The sequence below is a fragment of the Sander lucioperca genome, chromosome 3 (genome assembly GCF_008315115.2).
Source record: "Sander lucioperca isolate FBNREF2018 chromosome 3, SLUC_FBN_1.2, whole genome shotgun sequence".
Classification (NCBI taxonomy): Eukaryota; Metazoa; Chordata; class Actinopteri; order Perciformes; family Percidae; genus Sander; species Sander lucioperca.
In genome coordinates this window covers 39325081-39350270 of record NC_050175.1, presented here as the reverse complement: position 1 = coordinate 39350270, position 25190 = coordinate 39325081, and the positions used below count along the sequence as shown (strand labels likewise).

At 43.6% G+C, this 25190-nt stretch overlaps 1 protein-coding gene across 4 annotated transcripts; it reads left to right on the top strand.

Annotated features, from left to right (window-relative positions):
- Window positions 1-4681: 4681 nt before the first annotated feature.
- Window positions 4682-10941, top strand: LOC116061900. 4 transcript variants are annotated; one of them, XR_004107839.2, is made up of 10 exons: window positions 4682-4927; window positions 5016-5193; window positions 5405-5481; window positions 5658-5838; window positions 5962-6204; window positions 6318-6489; window positions 6718-6866; window positions 8160-8453; window positions 8579-8652; window positions 8811-8834. XR_004107839.2 is itself a non-coding variant. In XM_031316273.2 (10 exons), the coding sequence occupies exons 1-10, from the start codon at window positions 4748-4750 to the stop codon at window positions 10912-10914; spliced, it is 1566 nt and encodes a 521-aa protein (XP_031172133.2). In that variant the 5' UTR covers window positions 4682-4747; the 3' UTR covers window positions 10915-10941. The 4 variants fall into 4 exon arrangements, 3 of the variants coding, with proteins under 3 accessions (XP_031172133.2, XP_031172134.2, XP_031172135.2); XM_031316273.2 differs by lacking the exon at window positions 8811-8834 and adding an exon at window positions 10789-10941 and having other exon boundaries at window positions 8160-8345; XM_031316274.2 differs by having other exon boundaries at window positions 4683-4927; window positions 8160-8345; window positions 8811-8843.
- The last annotated feature ends 14249 nt before the right edge of the window (window positions 10942-25190 follow it).

Genomic DNA, 25190 nt, shown 5'->3' with positions numbered 1-25190 from the left:
CTATTTTTGTAACTCCCGCCTCCAAACACAAACACACGGAGCTGATTGGTTCTCGAGTGGTCCTCATTTGAATAAAGTTAAACTTTCGTCAACTTTGTTTCGCTCCCCTTGGAGATTCGCTCTCATTTTTGTCTCCATTTAACGTCAATGAGAGCGAAGCGAAATTCCGCTGTGTGGAAACCTACCGTTAGGGACTGTTTCAGGGGCCACCGGAGGAGTTTTGGGATCTTTAAAGGTCCCATATGGTGAAAATGGGTTTTTATGGGATTCTGTGTTTCCTATAGGCTCGGGGGTTTAAATTAAAAGCTGTGAAAATGTGAAATCGCTCACTGCCGCCATTTCTCCACCCCCCACAAAACTAGACCGCCTTCCAGCTAAACGGGCCAGTTAGAATTTGATGTATTTGCTACGTAGAAACCGGGTAACCAATGGGTGTCGTGTTCCAAAATCGACCTAGCCCCGCCCCCTTTCCCAACGTTCGCTTCGTGCCGCTGAGAAGAATCCAAGAAGAACCGGGAGTCATGTCGGGAGTTAAGTCGTCCCTGAAAACTGGCCATGAGAAATGCATCATTCCAGGGTGCAGAGTATCAAATACATCACTGCACTGCCTTCCAAAAGACAAAGATGTCGCTGACAAGTGGATGGATTTTATTTTTGGAGACTTGCCTAAACCTGTGCCAAGTCAGGCTTTTCGGCTATGTACTGCACATTTTTCACAGCAGTTCGTACTGAATCAGGGGCTTTATGATGCTGGAGTCGTATCAAAATTACTGTTGATGAAAGGATCCATTCCAACTATTCGGCACCCTCTCCCAAACATTGAAACGGTGAGTAAAAACTATTTTATAACGTAGCTAGATTACTAGCTAGCTAACTGAGTTGATCATGTTTCGTTTTTCCTAATGGTTGGTTAGCTGGCTGTGTCATCGCTAGCTAACGTAGTGTGTGTGTGTGTGTGTGTGTGTGTGTGTGTGTGTGTGTCTGTGTGTGTGTGTGCGCGCACATTATAACGTTAGCTGTTGTCTAACTACTGAACTAGCTAACTGACGTTAGCTACAAAGCAAACAATAGTGATGTCGCCTACTATTTTAGTTTGTTTGTAATATTGTTAATCTCTGGCCAAGAGGAAACTATAGATAGACTGTCGGTACACGATCCGTTCTGCCTGCACGATCCGTTCTGCACATGCGCAAAATGTTCGCGCATGCGCGGTTGTACGAGGATTTACGACACTGCACGATCTGTTCCACGCTTCCGGTCGACAGCCAAGCTAACGTTAGTTTAGCTAACAGCTAATTCGGCTAACTGCTAGCTGAGACAGCATGTAATAACTTTAAAAGACCCTCAAAATAAAACTTGAAAATAAACGTTGACATATATAACAAACACCTAACATATATAACAGCTGTTACGTCAGTTCTACTTTACTTGTGCTCATTTAAAATCCAATCACTCAATACTTGTCTTTGTTATTACTGTGAAGTCTTAATTTAGCTGTAGCCTGCTTTTCCCATTACGTTTGAGTTAACGTTATTTTAGACTGAATCTAGCTGTCAGCTAGCGGTTAGCCGAATTAGCTGTTAGCTAAACTAACGTTAGCTTCCCGGTGGAGGCTAGCCATAGGCTAGCGTGGAACAGATCGTGCAGGTCGTATGGATACGTAAAACAGTATTATCTTGCGCATGTGCAGAACGGATCGTGCAGGCAGAACGGATCGTGTACCGACAGATACTCTGTGATTGATTGTGTGAGTGCATCACATCGTCTTTTAGCAAAATGGCGGCGCGCGTATACTCAGCGAACCTGTGTTGGTGCTCTCGCCGAGTTCAAGTCCGTTTTTAGGGGCAAAAGCGCCCCGAAGTCCCCTGGAGGCTCTAGCAGCTTTTTTTCTCCATCCAGCTGTGAGACAGGACGCGCAGCGGCTCGCCATTTGCAGCGTCTGATATACAGTATTTTCTTGGCGAGCGAATCTGGCAAGAAAGTACACTGATAATCTTTTATAAACGATATAAATAAAGGATTATGTTATTGATATTTAATTAGCGATTCTGTCAAATGATAAAAAATGCATCCCCTGCTTGCCAACCCTTTTGATTTTACTTTCTCTCGCCCTGCTGTCTTCCTTTACAGACAGATGAGGTATATATATATATATATATATTATATCAGTATATGTTATAAGCTCTACATGTGATTAACCAAGCTCGTTACCTATTATTTATTATATGCACATATATCTGTATTGCATCTAACTTGTTAAATACCTTGTTATACTGCACTATTTGCACTGCCACTGTTTAGTGTTACTTGCCTCATCCAAGTGCCTTTATTTGTCATTTACGTTATAGTAGATAGAGGACGCTACCTCGTCAAATGTTTTTTTTCTTGTGTTCTGTTGCTGCTGGTCTCTGATAGTTACCACACTTTTTGTTGTATGCCTACAATGAAAAATGAAATGTGTTATGACTAGCAATATTATCACGCTGTCTCCTTTTCATTTCCTAATATATGTGAATGTATTCTTAGGGAGCCATTAGACCTGTTTCCCAGGTCAGTACCTCCCGGAGTAACTGGCTGCCAGACTGACCCCCTTTCCAAAAAGATCTGTTGGAACCCAACTATCCAAGGACACTCTTAAGACTCACATCAGAAGCAGAGGTTAGTGAAATTGAATTTTTGTAAATGGTAGTTTACCTGCAAAGTTGTGTTTTGTTTACATTTTTGTTTATAAGCTGATAAGTCAAAAGTAATCATTTGAATGATTACTCTGCCCTACAAAACAAAAAGGCAGTAACTGCATTTTTGGTCCAAAATGAGTTATTATCATTTTCATGACATTCAAGGCATCCTTTGTTATGTGACAAAACATCTTATCTCAAATGTGTGTCGTTGTGGAGAAAAATGGTAGTCGTTTGTACAGTAACTGCAAAATAGGGGTAAAATATCAAATTAAATATGAGGATTGATATGTACAAAGAATGAGTTAATATAAAGTAACAAAAACAGCCACATGTCCAATAATCTACCTACAACTACTTAGCTGGATGACAGGATAACTTGATAACAGCTTAGCAATGTGAGACTTTAAGCAGCCGTTTCAGCACCAGAACAGCTTCCGGGTGGAAAATATTGACCTAAAATGGTCAAATTAGTGTTGGTTTTGGTATATCCATGTTCAGGAAAACAAATGGTTCCAATTATTTCAAATACAGTGTATCTAACACACCCAGAGCCCAAGTTCTGGCAAAATAGTTTTTGAAGAATCTGTAGTTACTGCCTTTTTCCTTGGTATGGTGCCACGTTTTTGGTAAGTAATACAAAGCAAGAATACAGTAACTGCAAAATAGGGGTAAAATATCAAATTAAATATGAGGATTGATATGTACAAAGAATAAGCTAATATAAAGTAACAAAAACAGCCACATGTCCAATAATCTACCTACAACTACTTAGCTGGATGACAGGATAACTTTAAAATCATTTTTCTCAGTTCTGCACTCTGCGTAGTTACTGCCTTTTTGCTTTGTAGGGCAGTACTGGTAATAGGTATTCCCAAATTTTATATCTATGAACCATATATTCCTATTGCATTTGAAAGAGGGGATCAAAGAGAAAACAAATATGGGAACCTTATCAGTGAGATATAGTACATAATGTGGGCAGACATTTAACATTGATCTTAGAGACTGTATACAGATATCTTATGCACTACATGATGGTTTGTTATTACTGCTATTTCAAATGAGCCACAGTCTACATTGTTTGACAAAGGCATCATTTCCAAATAGCTTCTCAGACAAGTGTGGTCTGCGAGAATGTGTGGTCTCCCCCACTTCTCACCTCAACACCCTTGAAGCCCCTTCCACCCAAAAAGAGGCCGCGACTGGAACTAGAGGAGGATGACGATGAATGGGAGGGCTCCATTGAGGCTACTGACCCTAATGACTCCACTTTCATTCGAAGTGTATCAGCGCTGTAAAATCTACTCTCAAGCTAACATGCTTATAAGGAGGTTCTCTATGTGCTCTGACTCTGTGAAGTGCTCTCTGTTTAGAACCTACATCACACCGTTATATACTGCTCAATTGTGGTCTAATTATAAGAAAAAGAGTATGCAGAGGCTCAAGGTAGCAGACAATGATGCAATGAGACTGCTGCTCCGTGTCCCTAGGTGGCAGAGTGCCAGTCATTTGTTTGTGTCCACTAGAGTGCCAACGTGTGAGGCACTCTTAAGACAATTGATGTTTAGTTTTATGTGTCGATTGGACAAGTCAGAGAACCACATTATTGAAGCCCTAGTCAGCCCTCTGAAAAGCTGTAGATACACTTCCAGGTTAAGACGACATTGGTGCAGCAGCCTTTATATCCTATAGGCTCATATGCAATTTTTATGTATTATTGTGTATCCTATAGGTTAATATGCAATTTTTTATGTGTTTTTGTATCTCTTTTTTATACTATGTATACTGTATTATGGGTTATATGGACCTGTGTCTGCAATAAAGCTATATTATTATCAATGACAACAGAGTCATCGACTGTATCGTAAGTTCTCAAGAAAGCTCCAATAGCTATTTATCTTTGATGTGTCTCAATTCTGATGTGAATAATATTTCTTATGTTTTTCTGTTGTGCTTCTTTTTTTCCCTTGCACAGACAAGCCTCACTACCATATGATGTACCTAAATATATTGTGTATGAAAACTGCCTCCTCGAGTTGTTTGAGTTATGTCCAGTGTGCAGCTCCATGTGTGATGTCCGGAAAACTATACGTGGGACTTTCCTTGCTGTTGATCAGACGTGCCACCGCTGTGAGTTCAACAGACAGTGGAAGAGTCAACCGTTCATTGGAAGTACACCTGCAGGGAACATTCATCTCTCTGCAGCTGTATATTTTACAGGGACATCTTTCATCCAAATGAAAAAGGTATTTAGGTGCTCATTTGTACAAAATGTTTTTTTTGTGATATGCATATCAACTTGCAATTTACATGTTTTCATTATTTTTTAAAAAGGTTTTCAATGCATTTGGTGTGAGGAGCATGCGATACCAAGCTTTCGGGAAACATGCCAAAACCTATCTAGAACCTGCCATTGTTTGGAAATGGAAAAGGGCCCAGCAGGTTGAGCTTCAAAGTTTAAGCCAGCAGAGCAAGGTTATCATTGGAGGAGATATGCGGGCAGATTCTCCAGGTCAGTAGCAGAAACACCATCATTTTGAGTTGAAAACTAATTTCTGGTAGCACTTTCACTGTATCACCCTGTAGGGTGGGACCGGAGTGCAACTATGTAGTGCAACAGCGGAAATAGTTGCACCGTTTTCTTTTTAAACTGCCTTATGTACTGTCTCTATGTACTGTGCTACATTGTTTTACTGCGATTTATGTGCACCGTTGTCTTGCAGGCCATTGTGCCAAATTTGGAAGCTATACTGTGATGAATCTTGAAACCAGCACAGTCATCGATATCCAACTTGTGCAGGTGTGTATATTACCAAAGATATTTCAACCACCACTACTTAGTAGTGCAAATGCAATTGCAAAGCATCCCCAACATAGTAATCTGACATGACCTTTTATGACAGCACATTGGACTTTTGCTCCAGCTATTTCTTATTGTGTCCTCTTCCCTCAATCTACCCTGTTTTCTATCAACAGAGCAATGAGGTCGGAGGGAGTTACTACATGGAGAAGGAAGGTCTGAAGCGAAGCCTTGCTCTTCTGGAGGCAAGTGGTGTCACATTGGACTGCATAGTCACAGACCGCCACCTCCAGATTCAAAAATACCTGAGAGAAAAGGGCATCACACAGTACTATGACGTCTGGCATATTGATAAGGGTATGACATATTAATCTATTATGCTTTTGACGCACTGTTCTGTCTGAATTTGTAATTTACAGTTAGCTCTGACATGGAATTTCAATATTACTCAGTAGTTTTTACTATATTGTTTAATCCAAGGGATGTCTAAGAACATTGACAAACTTGCCAAGGAGAAGGATTGTGAGGTGGTAAAAAAGTGGCAACAGAGTATTAGGAACCATCTCTACTGGACTGCATCATCATCCAAGACAGGCCCAGAGAAGGTGGCAAAGTGGACATCTGTCATCAATCACATCCACAACATTCACACACACGAAGACCCCCTTTTTCCAAAGTGTGAGCACAGTGATGTCATAGATAAGAGGAGGTGGTTGAAGCCAGGTATACATTTATTCTTATTTTATTCCTTTGAAAAATATGAATGATGGTAATATAAAACCATTACATTTGGCATCTAAAGGCATTTTCTAAACAGTTTTAAAATAATTTCGTAGGATCAAAGGCTTCCTACAGACTGGAGAAGGTCCTTACAAACAAGAGGTTCATCGAGGGTGTGGAGAAACTAAGCCCTCACCACCAAACATCCTCTCTTGAGGCCTTCCACAGCGTTGTCATCCGCTTTGCACCAAAGAGTGTGGTTTACCCATTCATTGGGATGCTTTGCAGGTAATGCACATTATGCAAGTGATTATGCACAGCCAGCCATCATTATGACAGAAATACCCCTGTTAGAGTAGTTTTGCTGGCCTACTTTCTGACCAGATTACTAAAATACAAAAAGTTTTGATCTGGGCCATTTCCTCAGGTAGCTTAGCACAGTGTGTAGACTTCTATTTCTTTGTACAATGTATTTAAGTAATAAAATACACAACATTGTTGTTGTTGTTGTTGCAGACTCTATCTCTCAGCATTCCACTTCAATGAGAATGCCAACCGGCCACAGTCAACAAGTGCTCTGGGAGGTCCTGCCTTTAAACTGGCCTTCCCTAAAGCGAAGAAAGGGGGATACAGCCTCAAACGAAGGAAAATTGAGCCGACATTCTGTAAGTAAATTATCACAACATGCAACATTAATTCAATTTTATTTTATTTATAATGTCAAATCATAACAGAAGTTTTCTCAGGGTATTTCATGTAGAGCAGGACTAATAAACAGAGACCCAACAATTCCCCCAAGAGCATGCATTTCTTGCGACAGTGGCGAGGAAAACTTCCTTTTAACAGGCAGAAACCTCGGACAGAACCAGGCTCTTGGTGGGCATCTGACACTGTCGGTTGGGAGGACAGAGAGAGAGAGAAGGGCTGCATAGAAACTACAATAATGAAATTAACTACAATAAAAATGGTAATAGGGGGCGTCAGCAGGACCCCCACAATCCAAAGAAACCTGCGAGAAAGCAAGATGCTAAGTTATTAACACGCATTCATGGAACAGAGATGAAAAGAAACCACAATAACAAGTTAACATTATAACAACTAATGTAATAACAGAAATATTAATATTTATAGCAGTCTAATAGAATGTTAAGAACTGTAGCTATTATAGCCTGCTTCAGAACCACTCTGCGGCTGGATAAGGGTGTGAACGGCTCTCTCCAAAAACTTCCTGCAGAAAGTGGTGCAGCTTGGCAATGTGATCATCTGGGGGAAACAGATAACATACATTTTTATGCTAAATTAACTGTACCTCTGCTGTTGCTCCTCCTTGCACTAGCGCCATTGCTATTATATTCAGCAGGAACAACCTCACATGTACTCAAATGACCCTGTGACCAGACACTGATAAGTAATAAAGTAGTTTATTTTGTTGAGTCCTTAGCTTCTGATCAGTTCAAAAATTAAAAGGGGGGGGCTAATATTTGCGTGTCGTGTAGAACACATCGTGCCACACATACATTTAGTACATTGCTATTGAACATTACATGTTAATGAATAAATAAAAAAGAATTCATTCATTCTACACCCCGTAACGCCCTGCTGTGCCCTACTATGACATGAACTACTACGACTACCATTGTGGTCACTGTTCCACTATCTTCATTATGACTATTATTGCCACCATTCACCACTCCCCCAACTGGTGCCGTCAGACACCGCCTACCAAGAGTCTGGGTCTGTCCGAGGTTTCTTCCTAACAAAAAAGGGAGTTTTTCCTCACCACTGTCGCACTAGCTACTGCTAATGCTTGCTCTTGAGGCAACCACTGTAATAGTTGGGGCTTCGTAAACTACAGAGTTTGGTCTAGACCTACTCTATCTGTAAAGTGTCTCGAGATAACTCTTGTTATGATTTGATACTATAAATAAAATTGAATTGAATTGAATTGAATTCCACAGGCTATGTAAATGAACTCATCGCCCTCACATTTGAGAGTGTTGTCCCTGACCCAGCACCTTTGACTGAAGAGCTGCAGAAGATCACCATTCCAGAGGATCTTTGTGCTGAGTTCTCGGTGCCATCCATGGAAGAGGCCATTGCAGGATTTGTGTCACGCTTCAATCCAGCACAGGTCGAAAACCAGTGTAGGTACTGTCTGCATACTCTGTCCTTATTCGAAGGACGACGCATGAAGGGATAACAACCCTGACCCTTCGACCAAGAAACGCCCAGCACCAGCTGACAAAACTTCTGTAGGCCAAATACTTGTAACGACTAAAACAGAAGAAATAGAAATGACATACTTAAACAGGTTACATGTTTTGAGTTATGCATATACTTCTAACTGACATTTTGTTTAAACTTTTGCTGTCTTCAGTGAGGGGAGCCAGTCAGAGCTCAGGTGGACCGACAACCTCAACAACGGTAGTGCAAGAAGGAGCAACGGCAGAGGTACAGACTCCTTATTAACAGAAGAGCCGGTCCCAATAAATACATTATCATAATCATTATTATAATATATCAATTACATTGATCCAATTACAGGATAAAAATAATAGCAGTGGGCATCAGTCTAAGTAAATCTTTCTGTGTAAACATTTTGTTTTTAGTGAGGTGAGCCAGTCTGAGCTCAGCTGGACCGACAACAGGAAGTTTTTGGAGAGAGCCGTTCACACCCTTATCCAGCCGCAGAGTGGTTCTGAAGCAGGCTATAATAGCTACAGTTCTTAACATTCTATTAGACTGCTATAAATATTAATATTTCTGTTATTACATTAGTTGTTTTAATGTTAACTTGTTATTGTGGTTTCTTTTCATCTCTGTTCCATGAATGCGCAGGTTTCTTTGGATTGTGGGGGTCCTGCTGACGCCCCCTATTACCATTTTTATTGTAGTTAAAGGACAACTCCGGGCAATTTTTACGTTAATCTTGATCGCTATAAGTATGTGAGTACTATCGATAGCAAAAAAAAGATCCAAATCGGTGCTAGCTAACTGGAGCTGCTGCAGCTAATGCCGAGAGCTCCCAGTTAGCTAGAACAGCAGTTTTGGGGGCATATCATAAAGAGTGCCTTTGTGCCTCTTAACAGACACAACATGCAATTAAGATGTCTGTGCAACATGAACGGGGCCCTTACATGACAACAAGATGTGTTTTCAACTCAGACATTGTTTAAATTCACCTACCCTGTTAGCTGCTAGCTGCCGTCTGGGATGAGTGAGTGTTCAGCCAGGCTTCAGTAATAATCATCAAGCAGCAGTTCCCTGTGTATTTGTAGCATATATATCCATTTTGTGTGCGATCCATCTGGCGTTGGTGAATAGCAGTCTCTGCAGTGGCGACCTGTGTGTTAGTTGCCTTAGCCAGGCTAGCAGGGCCGACCGGCATCCTTCTACTTCCTCCCCGCCTTCCTCACCTGCCGCGGCCGACATCAATCCACGGGCGCCCGCTGGTCTGGTGGATGTCCTCCAGAGGACAGTTCATGCTTTCGCGGCGAAATTTTTGCGGCGAAAAAAGTTTATTTCCCCCTCAAAAATAGGTAATTGAGCACTGTAGTGGTTATGATCATATCAGTGACTATGTAACTACATGGAAACGGGACAAATGAAGCCTGGTTCTTGTAAAGTAACAGCTTTACAGAAGGCTGACTGTAGTCTTGTGCTGAAGTCCCGCGGGAATTCAGTTGTAGCAGGAAAAGGTAAACAGCAGTGTGCAGATCGGAGTGTGGTGTGTGAGAGAGCGGAGGTGTTCACAAGGGAAGAACCTTGGAGTAATGTAGCTAACTATAGAGCTAGAGCTAGCCTTCAGTAACGCTATTACTGTACAAGAAACATTATTTGGCCCATTTTCATATAGTTACATAGCACTGATATGATCATAACCACTACAGTGCTCAATTACCTATTTTTGAGGGGGAAATAAACTTTTTTCAGCACATAAATTTCACCGTGAAAGCATGAACTGTCCTCTGGAGGACATCCACCAGACCAGCGGGCGCCCGTGGATTGTTGTCGGCCGCGGCAGGTGAGGAAGGCGGGGAGGAAGTAGAAGGATGCCGGTCGGCCCTGCTAGCCTGGCTAAGGCAACTAACACACAGTTCGCCACTGCAGAGACTGCTATTCACCAACGCCAGATGGATCGCACACAAAATGGATATATATGCTACAAATACACAGGGAACTGCTGCTTGATGATTATCACCGAAGCCTGGCTGAACACTCACTCATCCCAGACGGCAGCTCGCAGCTAACAGGGTAGGTGAATTTAAACAATGTCATGTAAGGACCCTGTTCATGTTGCACAGACATTTTAATTGCATGTTGTGTCTGTTAAGAGGCACAAAGGCACTCTTTATGATATGCCCCCAAAACTGCCGTTCTAGCTAAGTGGGAGCTCTCGGCATTAGCTGCAGCAGCTCCAGTTAGCTAGCACCGATTCGGCTCATTTTTTTTGCTATCGACAGTACTCACATACTTATAGCGATCAAGATTAATGTAAAAATTGCCCGGAGTTCTCCTTTAATTTCATTATTGTAGTTTCTATGCAGCCCTTCTCTCTCTCTCTCTCTCTGTCCCCCCAACCGGCAGTGTCAGATGGCCGCCCACCAAGAGCCTGGTTCTGTCCGAGGTTTCTGCCTGTTAAAAGGAAGTTTTCCTCGCCACTGTCGCACAAAACGCTTGCTCTTGGGGGAATTGTTGGGTCTCTGTAAATAAAATTTTATTAAACATTTGTAAGCTTCTGTTGTCAATTGTTTCTCTGCTGTGGCCCTCACACTTATTGGTGTTGTAAAACAGGAGTTATCTGGTTTAATTAATGTAGCATAATATAATTAAAACAGCTGTATATAAAAAAATATATTATAAACGATTTGTTGGAGCACTTACTTTGTCATTACTCTGAGTCTCAGAGGTCCATAATCAGCCCTGTAAATATTCAGTGCATTCTGCAGTGAATAAGGGTTCAGACAGACAGGTTCCAGGCCTGGGTGGTCCACCATACACTGTGGTGGGTCAGGTAGCTCGTCACATCTTCTTCTGACCTTTATAAAATATTACATAGACCGTTAAATTACATATGACAGTGATATTAACAAAAAGCAGGAAGCAAGGTAACCCGGTGATGCTGTGTCTTTGTGCTCTTTGACAACACTTGGCTTATTGCATCCTTTTTAATATCTACGTGGATGCAGTGAGATAAACCAGACAATAATTGTAACGTTACCTGAGGTATCTCCCTGCAGCACACATTTTCAACCTCGGACGGCATCCGCTCACAATGTCCACATGTGCACCTGTAGTAACATTAAACATTAACTGAAGCATGAAACAGGAAAAGCACGCCAATTTTTTTAATTCAATGAAAACAAATTTAATATATTTGGAAACAACAATTAACTTTAATACTTGATCTGGGTGTTTTCAAATATTTAGTACTGACTGGAGAATGTATTTGAACATTACGACATTGCGAGGACTGAGGTAAGAACATTAAGTAGCAATTTCCTTCATATTCGTAAAGTCTGATACATTTTACGAAACTACAAATAAGGTCGTAATATATCATCTACCGGCGGTCCCAGGGGACCTTTATGCTGCTGACACCGCTGCCTTTTCCAGGCAACAGCGGCGCACAGAGAGAAGAGTAGGTGGGCGTGTGTCAGGTAACGTTATGTGCCGTGCGCCGGAATATAAACACAGACACATCGCAGAAAGCATGACAATAACATGAAAACACATCATTCACTCTAAGTGGTTTCTGTGACTTTCAAATGTTTAAAAACCCGAAAGACGCAAAAATACACAGCCACCATATAACGTTAGCCTTAGCCCCGAATAGCCACATCACTGTCTAACGTTAGCTGACTTTTTCTAAAGCGTTACAGCCTACTAAAATGAAAACGCAATCAACTTACCACTCTGAAACGTCCTGCTGACCTCTTCCAAAATAGATTAATTGGTCCTCTTCGCCTGAATCCTCTGAACTTGAGCATTCGGGCTCTAACTGGTAAGGTCTTGCAAATCCCGCTGCCATGTTGGTTTATAGTAGGCTTCCAACAAAATCTGATTCTAGATCTGTGCTTAGCCAATCAGAGCATTCTGCTCTTTAGTTGTGGGCTGAACATTCCATCCAGCAGCGAATCCAAGCGTGTGTGGGAGGGGAGAAAAAAGGCTCTCAGAAAAGTGTGGGAAAATCAACTCTTTTTTTTTTTGGTAACACTATTAAATTAGTGTTAAATAGACACATATAAACGGTACACATATAAGTTTAAGTGTCACCATATGGGACCTTTAATTTAAAAACACACCTGACCCTCCCTTCACCAGCAATACATTTTTGGTTGACCCTCCAAAATGATATGAAAAAAAGGGATGACCCTCCCCAACAACTTATTGACGTCTTCTGTACTGGCTTGCACTTGGCAAAGACATACAGACAACCATTATTTTTTTTACAGCCATAACATTCGTTACTAAACCTCTGCACCCTAAAGCCTGGTTCACACGGGACGATTTTAAAATTGTCGGCCGATTTTCCAATCCTGAGAGACTCCACACACGGCGATAAAAAATCACGGTCTACCAGTTTTGGTCGTACAGCGTGTGGTGAGCAGCACACGGCAAAATCAACTCATCACACACGAACCGATCTGACTCCCGAGCATTCCCAGGTCAGACGGGAAATCTCGCAAAATCCCTCGAGATCAAACGTGACTTCAGAGTAAACAATCATGGCGGACGAAGAAGATGCAGTGGCGATAGTTGGTAGTTTGTTTTTAACCGAAAAAAAACTTTATCAAAAGAAAATGCGATGGTCAAAGAAGTGGAGACAACGACTATACTTGCTCTACTTATCTCCGACGTCCACCGGACTTTCTGGTGCGCCGTGCCGCCGGCTGTTTTGATGTTGTTCCCCGGTGCTTTCCTCGCCGCCTCGTTAGAGTTTAGATTCTCGGCCCGAGCCCGACCCGAGCCAGACCGGACCTCGGGTCGGGCTCGGCCCGTTATTTTCCGCCACATCCTCGGGCCGGGCCCGGGCCGGACCCTTGATCAAGCAATTTTTTTTTTTTTATCCATTACCTTATTATCCTATTTGGGTGGGGAGAAAGCTATGCCATAATCAAGAAATATTATAAATATATATATAGGCTATTTAAAAGTAACAAATGTGTAGCCTACAAAAGTTAGGCTGCAGTTACAAAATGCAGCACTTCATGCGCGGAGTCTCCTCCTCTCGAATTACCTTTGAGCAAGTGTGGAGGAAAGTCGGAGGTATGGAAGCAGTTTAAACAAGTCGTGGGCAGTGACAACAATATGTTGTGCATCATCGTTTCTTTTTTTTTTTTACGTTTCTTCATTCAGATCATTTGCGATCCGTTCCATTCTGAATAAACTAACAGCAGTTTACAGCTTCGTCCTTGTTGTATTATTCTAAACAGATTTCTGTAGTTCAAACAACTCTGAATTGTAGTTGAGAACGTCAGTTATAACGGCCCACGTATTAAAAAAATTGTCGGGTTTAAATCGGGCTCGGGCTCATAATTACAGTTAATGTGTCGGGCCGGGCCGGGCTCGGACGCAACGTGCTCGGGCTCGGGCAGGTTCGGGCTTGATTTTTTGGACCGATCTAAGCTCTACGCCTCGTCACCTCGCTTTCTGATTGGCTACGCGCCACAGTCCACAGGCTGCGTGCTCGTTTGTCCCCGGGGGGACACCACACACCAGGAGAAATCGGGCCAAAACAATCCAACATGTTGGATATCCCCGATTTGAGATGGGAGCGGTCCCGACGTCCCTCCGAGCAGACGAGAGCAGTCTTAACACACCACACACGGCAGGAATATCTGATCAGATTATTTTACCATAATCAGAGCATCCTTAAGATTGTCGGAAGGGGGGAATCGGGGCTAAAATCAGCCTAATTATCCTGCCGTGGGAACCAGGTTTCATCTGACGCATCCCACTCCTCTGTTATGGTGTGGTGGCCATTTCAGTAGATTTACTCACCAACATTGTTGTGGAAACACAATAAGCATGGAAACTAAATGCACACTTCCTGCATTACTGCATTACTTCAAATACTAAGTTACTCCTCTAGTAAACTAGTATTCATATGAAATAAAATAAAACATTGAGACCATGCAGCAAAGGACACTGGGTAATTCAAACACTGGTTGCTATGGACTCGTCACTAGGCTTCCTCAGTCATTGTATATTTTAGGATAGGGAAGCTGGCCGAAGCTGAACATTATCCAAAACTCCATTTCTCAGACAATCGTCAATTTGGGGGCTTGCATGCTACCACTCCTTCCTTCGTTTATATATATATATATATATATATATATATATATATATATATATATATATATATATATATATATATCACCGGACCGAAAGGATATTTGATAGGCTGCAGCCTGGAGACCTCCCGTCTCATGCCATCCCGGCTTGGTGCTGTCCACGATCTTTGACTTTTCAAAATAAAAGCTCGCGTCTGGTATGTTTTTGTACGGTATTTTGGATATTTTTGAACTAAACAGTACGGCAATCATGCTAATGAATAAAATTATTATTCATTAAAATTATTAATTATTCATTCATTATTTCAGCAGATGTCTTAGTTACAACACGATGGAGCTTGTCATGAATTCCACCTCCTGAGTTCATTTTCTGCCTCAGTTTCTGTTTTTTCGCCTGTGAGTCTGTGTTTTCTGGGAGTTCCTGAACGCACCCTGTGTGGTTGCCTGGCGACGAAGCAAGGCGGGAGAATCTGCAACCACCCACACCTGTGTCTTATCTGCAATCTGCACACCTGGTCCTGATCATCACCTCTCCACCATTTATGCCGGATCGTTAGCCTCACCAGTATGTTTGCTAGAGCAGTGGTTCCCAACCTGGGGTCCGGGGACCCCTAAGGGGGGCGGCAAAGATCACAGAGGGGGCGCAAGTCTTTATCTGGTTTGAGGTTGAGGTAAAAAATGTTAAACATGTTAAACAAATTATGATAATACACTAGACTATATAATGTATATAAAAGTCTGTATAAAAACTATATATTTTTATTCTCGCTTAAACTTGTAGGCAGGCTACTTAGTAGGCCAAACCTCCGGGACCTCTTAACCTGGGACCCTGCTGTCATCAGGTCAGCTGTTAGCTGCTAGCTGTTAGCTGATAGCTGTTAGCTGTTAGCTGCTAGCTGCTAGCTGCTAGCTGCTTTCATCCTGGTTTTTCCTGCCGCCACGGCATCACTATTTTATGAACGAAACATGGCGGAGAAACGTAAAAGTGCTGATAACTCCTCTATATCAAAAAAGAAAGTAAGGGAAAGTTACCTCACCTTCAGTTTCGGAGGGGGGGCTCAGCTTTTCTTAGACATAAGTAGGGGGGGCGCCAAGGAAAAAAGGTTGGGAACCACTGTGCTAGAGTATCAGCAGTGATGCCGGGTAACGCGTTACTCTAATCTGACCACTTTTTTCAGTAACGAGTAATCTAACGCGTTACTATTTCCAAATTAGTAATCAGATTAAAGTTACTTATCCAAGACACTGTGCGTTACTATTTTTGTCATTTTCCTTAGTAAAAATATATATTGTTTTTTGCTTTCTTCTTGCATCTCGGGGAGTGAAGTTACGTTTTCATCATGAGGACAGGTCACGTTTTCATCATGAGGACATGTCACGTTTTCATCATGAGGACATGAGGACAGGTCACGTTTTCATCATGAGGACAGGTCACGTTTTCATCATGAGGACAGGTCACGTTTTCATCATGAGGACAGGTCACGTTTTCAGCATGAGGACAGGTCACGTTTTCATCATGAGGACATGTCACGTTTTCATCATGAGGACATGAGGACAGGTCACGTTTTCATCGTGAGGACAGGTCACGTTTTCAGCATGAGGACAGGTCACGTTTTCATCATGAGGACATGTCACGTTTTCATCATGAGGACAGGTCACGTTTTCATCATGAGGACATGAGGACAGGTCACGTTTTCATCATGAGGACAGGTCACGTTTTCATCATGAGGACAGGTCACGTTTTCATCATGAGGACATGAGGACAGGTCACGTCATGAGGACAGGTCACGTTTTCAGCATGAGGACAGGTCACGTTTTCATCATGAGGACATGAGGACAGGTCACGTTTTCAGCATGAGGACAGGTCACGTTTTCATCATGAGGACATGAGGACAGGTCACGTTTTCATCATGAGGACAGGTCACGTTTTCATCATGAGGACATGAGGACAGGTCACGTTTTCATCATGAGGACATGTCACGTTTTCATCATGAGGACATGTCACGTTTTCATCATGAGGACAGGTCACGTTTTCATCGTGAGGACAGGTCACGTTTTCATCATGAGGACATGTCACGTTTTCATCATGAGGACATGAGGACAGGTCACGTTTTCATCATGAGGACAGGTCACGTTTTCATCATGAGGACATGAGGACAGGTCACGTTTTCATCATGAGGACATGTCACGTTTTCATCATGAGGACATGAGGACAGGTCACGTTTTCATCGTGAGGACAGGTCACGTTTTCAGCATGAGGACAGGTCACGTTTTCATCATGAGGACATGTCACGTTTTCATCATGAGGACATGAGGACAGGTCACGTTTTCATCATGAGGACAGGTCACGTTTTCATCATGAGGACATGAGGACAGGTCACGTTTTCATCATGAGGACATGTCACGTTTTCATCATGAGGACATGTCACGTTTTCATCATGAGGACAGGTCACGTTTTCATCGTGAGGACAGGTCACGTTTTCATCATGAGGACATGTCACGTTTTCATCATGAGGACATGAGGACAGGTCACGTTTTCATCGTGAGGACAGGTCACGTTTTCAGCATGAGGACAGGTCACGTTTTCATCATGAGGACATGTCACGTTTTCATCATGAGGACATGTCACGTTTTCATCATGAGGACAGGTCACGTTTTCATCATGAGGACAGGTCACGTTTTCAGCATGAGGACAGGTCACGTTTTCATCATGAGGACAGGTCACGTCATGAGGACAGGTCACGTTTTCATCATGAGGACAGGTTACGTTTTCATCATGAGGACAGGTCACGTTTTCATCATGAGGACAGGTCACGTTTTCATCATGAGGACAGGTCACGTTTTCATCATGAGGACAGGTCACGTTTTCATCATGAGGACAGGTCACGTTTTCAGCATGAGGACAGGTCACGTTTTCATCATGAGGACATGTCACGTTTTCATCATGAGGACATGAGGACAGGTCACGTTTTCATCGTGAGGACAGGTCACGTTTTCAGCATGAGGACAGGTCACGTTTTCATCATGAGGACATGTCACGTTTTCATCATGAGGACAGGTCACGTTTTCATCATGAGGACATGAGGACAGGTCACGTTTTCATCATGAGGACAGGTCACGTTTTCATCATGAGGACAGGTCACGTTTTCATCATGAGGACATGAGGACAGGTCACGTCATGAGGACAGGTCACGTTTTCAGCATGAGGACAGGTCACGTTTTCATCATGAGGACATGAGGACAGGTCACGTTTTCAGCATGAGGACAGGTCACGTTTTCATCATGAGGACATGAGGACAGGTCACGTTTTCATCGTGAGGACAGGTCACGTTTTCAGCATGAGGACAGGTCACGTTTTCATCATGAGGACATGTCACGTTTTCATCATGAGGACATGAGGACAGGTCACGTTTTCATCATGAGGACAGGTCACGTTTTCATCATGAGGACATGAGGACAGGTCACGTTTTCATCATGAGGACATGTCACGTTTTCATCATGAGGACATGTCACGTTTTCATCATGAGGACAGGTCACGTTTTCATCGTGAGGACAGGTCACGTTTTCATCATGAGGACATGTCACGTTTTCATCATGAGGACATGAGGACAGGTCACGTTTTCATCGTGAGGACAGGTCACGTTTTCAGCATGAGGACAGGTCACGTTTTCATCATGAGGACATGTCACGTTTTCATCATGAGGACATGTCACGTTTTCATCATGAGGACAGGTCACGTTTTCATCATGAGGACAGGTCACGTTTTCAGCATGAGGACAGGTCACGTTTTCATCATGAGGACAGGTCACGTCATGAGGACAGGTCACGTTTTCATCATGAGGACAGGTTACGTTTTCATCATGAGGACAGGTCACGTTTTCATCATGAGGACAGGTCACGTTTTCATCATGAGGACATGTCACGTTTTCATCATGAGGACAGGTCACCTTTTCAGCGTGAGGACAGGTCACGTTTTCATCATGAGGACATGAGGACAGGTCACGTTTTCATCATGAGGACAGGTCACGTTTTCATCATGAGGACAGGTCACGTTTTCATCATGAGGACAGGTCACGTTTTCAGCATGAGGACATGAGGACAGGTCACGTTTTCATCATGAGGACGGGTCACGTTTTCAGCATGAGGACATGAGGACAGGTCACGTTTTCATCATGAGGACATGTCACGTTTTCATCATGAGGACAGGTCACGTTTTCATCATGAGGACATGTCACGTTTTCATCATGAGGACAGGTCACGTTTTCATCGTGAGGACAGGTCACGTTTTCATCATGAGGACAGGTCACGTTTTCATCATGAGGACAGGTCACGTTTTCATCATGAGGACAGGTCACGTTTTCATCATGAGGACAGGTCACGTTTTCATCATGAGGACAGGTCATGTTTTCATCATGAGGACAGGTCATGTTTTCATCATGAGGACAGGTCATGTTTTCATCATGAGGACAGGTCACGTTTTCATCATGAGGACAGGTTACGTTTTCATCATGAGGACAGGTCACGTTTTCATCATGAGGACAGGTCACGTTTTCAGCATGAGGACAGGTCACGTTTTCATCATGAGGACAGGTCACCTTTTCATCATGAGGACAGGTCACGTTTTCATCATGAGGACAGGTCACGTTTTCAGCATGAGGACAGGTCACGTTTTCATCATGAGGACAGGTCACGTTTTCATCATGAGGACAGGTCATGTTTTCATCATGAGGACAGGTCACCTTTTCATCATGAGGACAGGTCACGTTTTCATCATGAGGACAGGTCACGTTTTCAGCATGAGGACATGAGGACAGGTGACGTTTTCATCATGAGGACATGAGGACAGGTCACGTTTTCATCATGAGGACAGGTCACGTTTTCATCATGAGGACAGGTCACGTTTTCAGCATGAGGACAGGTCACGTTTTCATCATGAGGACAGGTCACGTTTTCATCATGAGGACAGGTCACGTTTTCATCATGAGGACAGGTCACGTTTTCAGCATGAGGACATGAGGACAGGTCACGTTTTCAGCATGAGGACATGAGGACAGGTCACGTTTTCATCATGAGGACAGGTCACGTTTTCATCATGAGGACAGGTCACGTTTTCAGCATGAGGACATGAGGACAGGTCACGTTTTCAGCATGAGGACATGAGGACAGGTCACGTTTTCATCATGAGGACAGGTCACGTTTTCAGCATGAGGACATGAGGACAGGTCACGTTTTCATCATGAGGACAGGTCATGTTTTCATCATGAGGACATGAGGACAGGTCACGTTTTCATCATGAGGACAGGTCACGTTTTCATCATGAGGACATGAGGACAGGTCACGTTTTCATCATGAGGACAGGTCACGTTTTCAGCATGAGGACAGGTCACGTTTTCAGCATGAGGACATGAGGACAGGTCACGTTTTCATCATGAGGACAGGTCACGTTTTCAGCATGAGGACATGAGGACAGGTCACGTTTTCATCATGAGGACAGGTCACGTTTTCATCATGAGGACATGAGGACAGGTCACGTTTTCATCATGAGGACAGGTCACGTTTTCATCATGAGGACAGGTCACGTTTTCAGCATGAGGACAGGTCACGTTTTCATCATGAGGACATGAGGACAGGTCACGTTTTCATCATGAGGACAGGTCACGTTTTCAGCATGAGGACAGGTCACGTTTTCATCATGAGGACAGGTCACGTTTTCATCATGAGGACAGGTCACGTTTTCAGCATGAGGACAGGTCACGTTTTCATCATGAGGACAGGTCACGTTTTCAGCATGAGGACAGGTCACGTTTTCAGCATGAGGACAGGTCACGTTTTCATCATGAGGACAGGTCACGTTTTCATCATGAGGACAGGTCACGTTTTCATCATGAGGACAGGTCACGTGTACGACGCAGCGACACAAACGTAAACAACAATGGAGGGAGGAGAGAGATGCGCGTTTTCTAGCTGGAAACACAGTCACTATTTTGAGTTTGTGTCAGCTAAAGACGGCAATATTAAGGTTGGTTGTACACTCTGTGCTGGTGGGACAAAGTGCTGTCTAGCTACAAAAATATTACGTCAAATTTGAAGAAACATTTGGAGTCACAGCACCACAGTCAAACTTACAGAGTCCCGCCAGGTGGTGCGAAGCAGAGAGGAGGTCCCCCACCACCCAAACAACAAAAGCTGGACTTCGGTGCAAAACCAGTAAGTGGGGGAGAGTTGAAGAAGTTGGTGGGGCAGTATGTTGTAGAGGAAATGCTGCCCTTAAACACGGTTGACTCGCCTTCGTTTCGTGCCATAATAAACTAGATCCCTACTACTGGCAATGCAACCCGTTCTCATTCCGAACTCGTAAAATAAGGACGTTTGGACAGTGGCTGTCAGCGTCTGATGCGACTAAAAAGGCGTCTTTCAGCGTGTTTGTGTAACGTACCGGGGAGAGCAGCAGTTAGAGAGGATTTAGAGAGTAGTATGTAAGGAGGTTGGTTGGGGGGGTGGATGAGTCAAACACAGGACTTTCACCAGGAGAGAGGGGTTCACGTCCCGCTTGTCACGCTTGCTATAGTCGCTTTTTATTTTCCTACCGCGTGTCACAGAACCGTACGCCCACCCACGACCTTTTCCTTAACATAACTGCGTCAAAAGGGACGGCAATAGTCCCGACCAAGCGCGTTTACTTATAGCGCTAAAGAGACGGCAATAGTCCCGACCAAGCGCGTTTACTTATAGCGCTAAAGGGACGGCAATAGTCCCGACCAAGCGCGTTTACTTATAGCGCTAAAAGGACGGCAATAGTCCCGACCAAGCGCGTTTACTTATAGCGCTAAAGGGACGGCAATAGTCCCGACCAAGCGCGTTTACTTATAGCGCTAAAGGGACGGCAATAGTCCCGACCAAGCGCGTTTACTTATAGCGCTAAAGGGACGGCAATAGTCCCGACCAAGCGCGTTTACTTATAGCGCTAAAGGGACGGCAATAGTCCCGACCAAGCGCGTTTACTTATAGCGCTAAAGGGACGGCAATAGTCCCGACCAAGCGCGTTTACTTATAGCGCTAAAGGGACGGCAATAGTCCCGACCAAGCGCGTTTACTTATAGCGCTAAAGGGACGGCAATAGTCCCGACCAAGCGCGTTTACTTATAGCGCTAAAGGGACGGCAATAGTCCCGACCAAGCGCGTTTACTTATAGCGCTAAAGGGACGGCAATAGTCCCGACCAAGCGCGTTTACTTATAGCGCTAAAGGGACGGCAATAGTCCCGACCAAGCGCGTTTACTTATAGCGCTAAAAGGACGGCAATAGTCCCGACCAAGCGCGTTTACTTATAGCGCTAAAGGGACGGCAATAGTCCCGACCAAGCGCGTTTACTTATAGCGCTAAAGGGACGGCAATAGTCCCGACCAAGCGCGTTTACTTATAGCGCTAAAGGGACGGCAATAGTCCCGACCAAGCGCGTTTACTTATAGCGCTAAAGGGACGGCAATAGTCCCGACCAAGCGCGTTTACTTATAGCGCTAAAGGGACGGCAATAGTCCCGACCAAGCGCGTTTACTTATAGCGCTAAAGAGACGGCAATAGTCCCGACCAAGCGCGTTTACTTATAGCGCTAAAGGGACGGCAATAGTCCCGACCAAGCGCGTTTACTTATAGCGCTAAAGGGACGGCAATAGTCCCGACCAAGCGCGTTTACTTATAGCGCTAAAGGGACGGCAATAGTCCCGACCAAGCGCGTTTACTTATAGCGCTAAAGGGACAGCGCTAAAGGGACGGCGCTAAAGGGACGGCGCTAAAGGGACGGCAATAGTCCCGACCAAGCGCGTTTACTTATAGCGCTAAAGGAGACTTTTAGCGTCAATAAGAACGACAAAGGCACCTGACCAAGCGTCCGTATTTTACGAGATGAGTGTGAGAACCTGTTGGTCAATGCCGAGCTGCCTCACAGAACAGCTTTGTCACGGTTGTCATTTTTATGTTGAGGCGGCGGGGTGTTGTCAGCAGCTACTGAATGTAACTAATAAAGTAACTTGTAATCTAACTTAGTTATTTTTAAAATCAAGTAATCGGTAAAGTAACTGTGGCAACACTGAGTATCAGTTAGTAAGTTTGAGAAGTTTGTTCTGCTGTTTTGTGACGTTTTGCCGTTGCTAATCTGCCTGTTCCTCTGTCTGCAGTTTTGTGACCTGGAAGATTCTCTCCATCTTCGTCTGGCCGTCTGCTTCACCATTATTACTGGATCTGCATTCATCCGTCAGTCGACTCCCTTCCACCCACTGCCTCACCAGCTGGACTCACCTGCTTCCACGTACAAAACCAAATAAATACTTACCTTTTTTCATTCTACATACCTTGTCCTTGTCTGCTTTTGGGTTCCTGTCCTAGTGATTCGTGACAGAGCTAGCAATGCAGTTTTGTGTTTATATGTGTGAGCAGGATTTATTCAGTTTGGGAAATCCCACGGTCTCTAAAGCCCCGTTTACACGAAGGGAAGACGCAGATATTTCCCTGCGATTTGGCCTCTCATTTACACGAAAACCCCGTTTTTATCACAGAAAACGATTATTTCTAAAACCTCCGGCCAAAGTGGAGATTTTGGAAAACTTCGTTTGCATGTTTGCATGTTTACATGTAAACTGAGACAAACGGAGGTTTAGGCAGCCGAGAGAGAGAAAGAGGAAGTGAGTCGTTGCTGTTGTTGCTATTTTCGGGATTCTGATTGGCTAACGTGGGCTTGAGCTTCTTGTTACACCGCCACCTACAGGTGTGGCGTGCTCTTGACGGCATATATACACGGGTACATGTAAACGAACGCTTTTCTGAAAACATAGAGGTTCTAAATGTCCGTTTATGAAAATAGCTGGCCACGTGTAAACGTAGTCTAAAGCTACAGCTCAAATTGCCTGGTTGACTAAACAGGGAGGGACCCATCTGCTAGCAATAGGGGCCGAGACTGAGAGAGCTACATGGAGCTACATGGGTAAATATGCACCAAACAGGCACTTTGAAATTTTGCTCTTCTCATGAATACAAAAGTTGGGTGACCCTCCCCCCTAGACTAAATAAAAATTGGGTGACCCTCCCCTCAACAAAGAATAAAAACACGTGACCCTCCCCTATATTCCTCCGGTGGTCCATTCCATGAATACCGAACGGTCCCTTAGGCTACTGGAAGAAATCAAATCAAGAATCTCCGACTCAGCGTTCACATTCCAGCAGTTCTTAAACCGTTAAACTACATTACAAATATGGGCATCAGGATAATTTCAAACAGTCATAGCATCAGCAGTGGGAATATCACAGTCTGCACTCAGCTGTATCATATCACCAGTACTAACGCTTTGCTACAGCGCAATTTATGGTATAGTGGGCGGAGAAAGGTGCTGATTACCCGATGAACTGCAGGTTTGGTAAATACGACGTAAGCTGAAGTATCACAGCGTGCGCTGATAACGCTCTATTCGCAAATGTACGTACATCTGGCCCTCAGTTTGAGAGGCTGTAATCAGGCGCAAAGCCTCACACTTTCATCAATATACACGCACAGTAACACATAGATCCACACAAAAGTGCACTTAAATCGGATAAGTAGAGAGAAATGTACCAGTGGAAGATGTTTGGGGGAGATTTGCATTGGGGGATTTTTACATTGAGGCAAATATAAGGCTGTATCAAAACCGGTCTACGGAAAGCCGTTCCACTCCCTGTTAAGCCCCATTGTACCTACTTTGGTTGCAGTTCCACCAGAGTTCCACTGGGGGTGATCGCGGTCCAGTGCAAAATGAATGGGACCCTATGGAGCTAGACAGCTAAATGAATGGGAGTCTATGGAGCTAGACGGCTAAATTTGTCTCTTTCACCTGATTGTCGTTGAAAAATCTCAGATTTGATTGTAGTTTTTGCAAGTTCAACATGGATTATAGGTTGAAAGTTGAATGAACGAGTACTTATGTCCTTTTGATTTCTTACAGGTTGAGTCGTTGTTGCCCATAACACGCTAGCATTCTGCTAACAAAGGACTGATTACGATCGGAGATCCTGCTTGACGGCATCCGAAGCAGAACCAGAATGTCAGAGTGAATATTTCGGCGTGGTCTTTAAAACATTAGCAGACCTCTTTCTAGCCCGTGTATTGACAGGGAGAGTCTAACCTGTCAGCTGTGTTGTCGATGCCTCGAGAGAACAAAGGAAGTGACTCAGAGCTCGCCGTAAAGCAGAATCTCTGGCCGTATATGTGTATGACGTCATTGACATTTTAAAAGGCTTTTTAGAACAAAAAAGCCACTTTAAAAAAATCTAACACCCAGCAGTGTGTATTTTCTTAGCCTCCCCTTTCAAATGCAACATTCAAATTACTAGACAAAAAATTATATCCTGAGAAAAGTGGATTTTGAGGGGTATAGCTCCATAGAGTCCCATTCATTCTGCACTGGCCTGTGAGCGCCCCCTATATGGAACTCTGGTGGAACTGCAACCAGTTCAGAAGCCGGAAGCATCGAGAGAGTGGACCTTCTTCCCTTATTAGAAATTCTTTGGCTGTATAAATAAAATGTAATGAAAGCAAAGGTCACAATTTGGAATACATTCTGTAAACAAGAGCTTTGCATGCATTCGTCATGCGGGACTTACTCAGCAACGGCACAAAACGTAATCAAATCTGTAGTTTTACTACTATTATTACGAGGAGACTTTCATA

Bases quoted from the DNA above. Each gene is read 5' to 3' on its own strand.
- LOC116061900 (XM_031316273.2), top strand. From the start codon at position 4,748: ATGTGTGATGTCCGGAAAACTATACGTGGGACTTTCCTTGCTGTTGAT. The intron at 4,928-5,015 runs GTATTTAGGTGC...TTTTTTAAAAAG, and splicing joins CTTTCATCCAAATGAAAAAG to GTTTTCAATGCATTTGGTGT. The intron at 6,490-6,717 runs GTAATGCACATT...TTGTTGTTGCAG, and splicing joins TTCATTGGGATGCTTTGCAG to ACTCTATCTCTCAGCATTCC.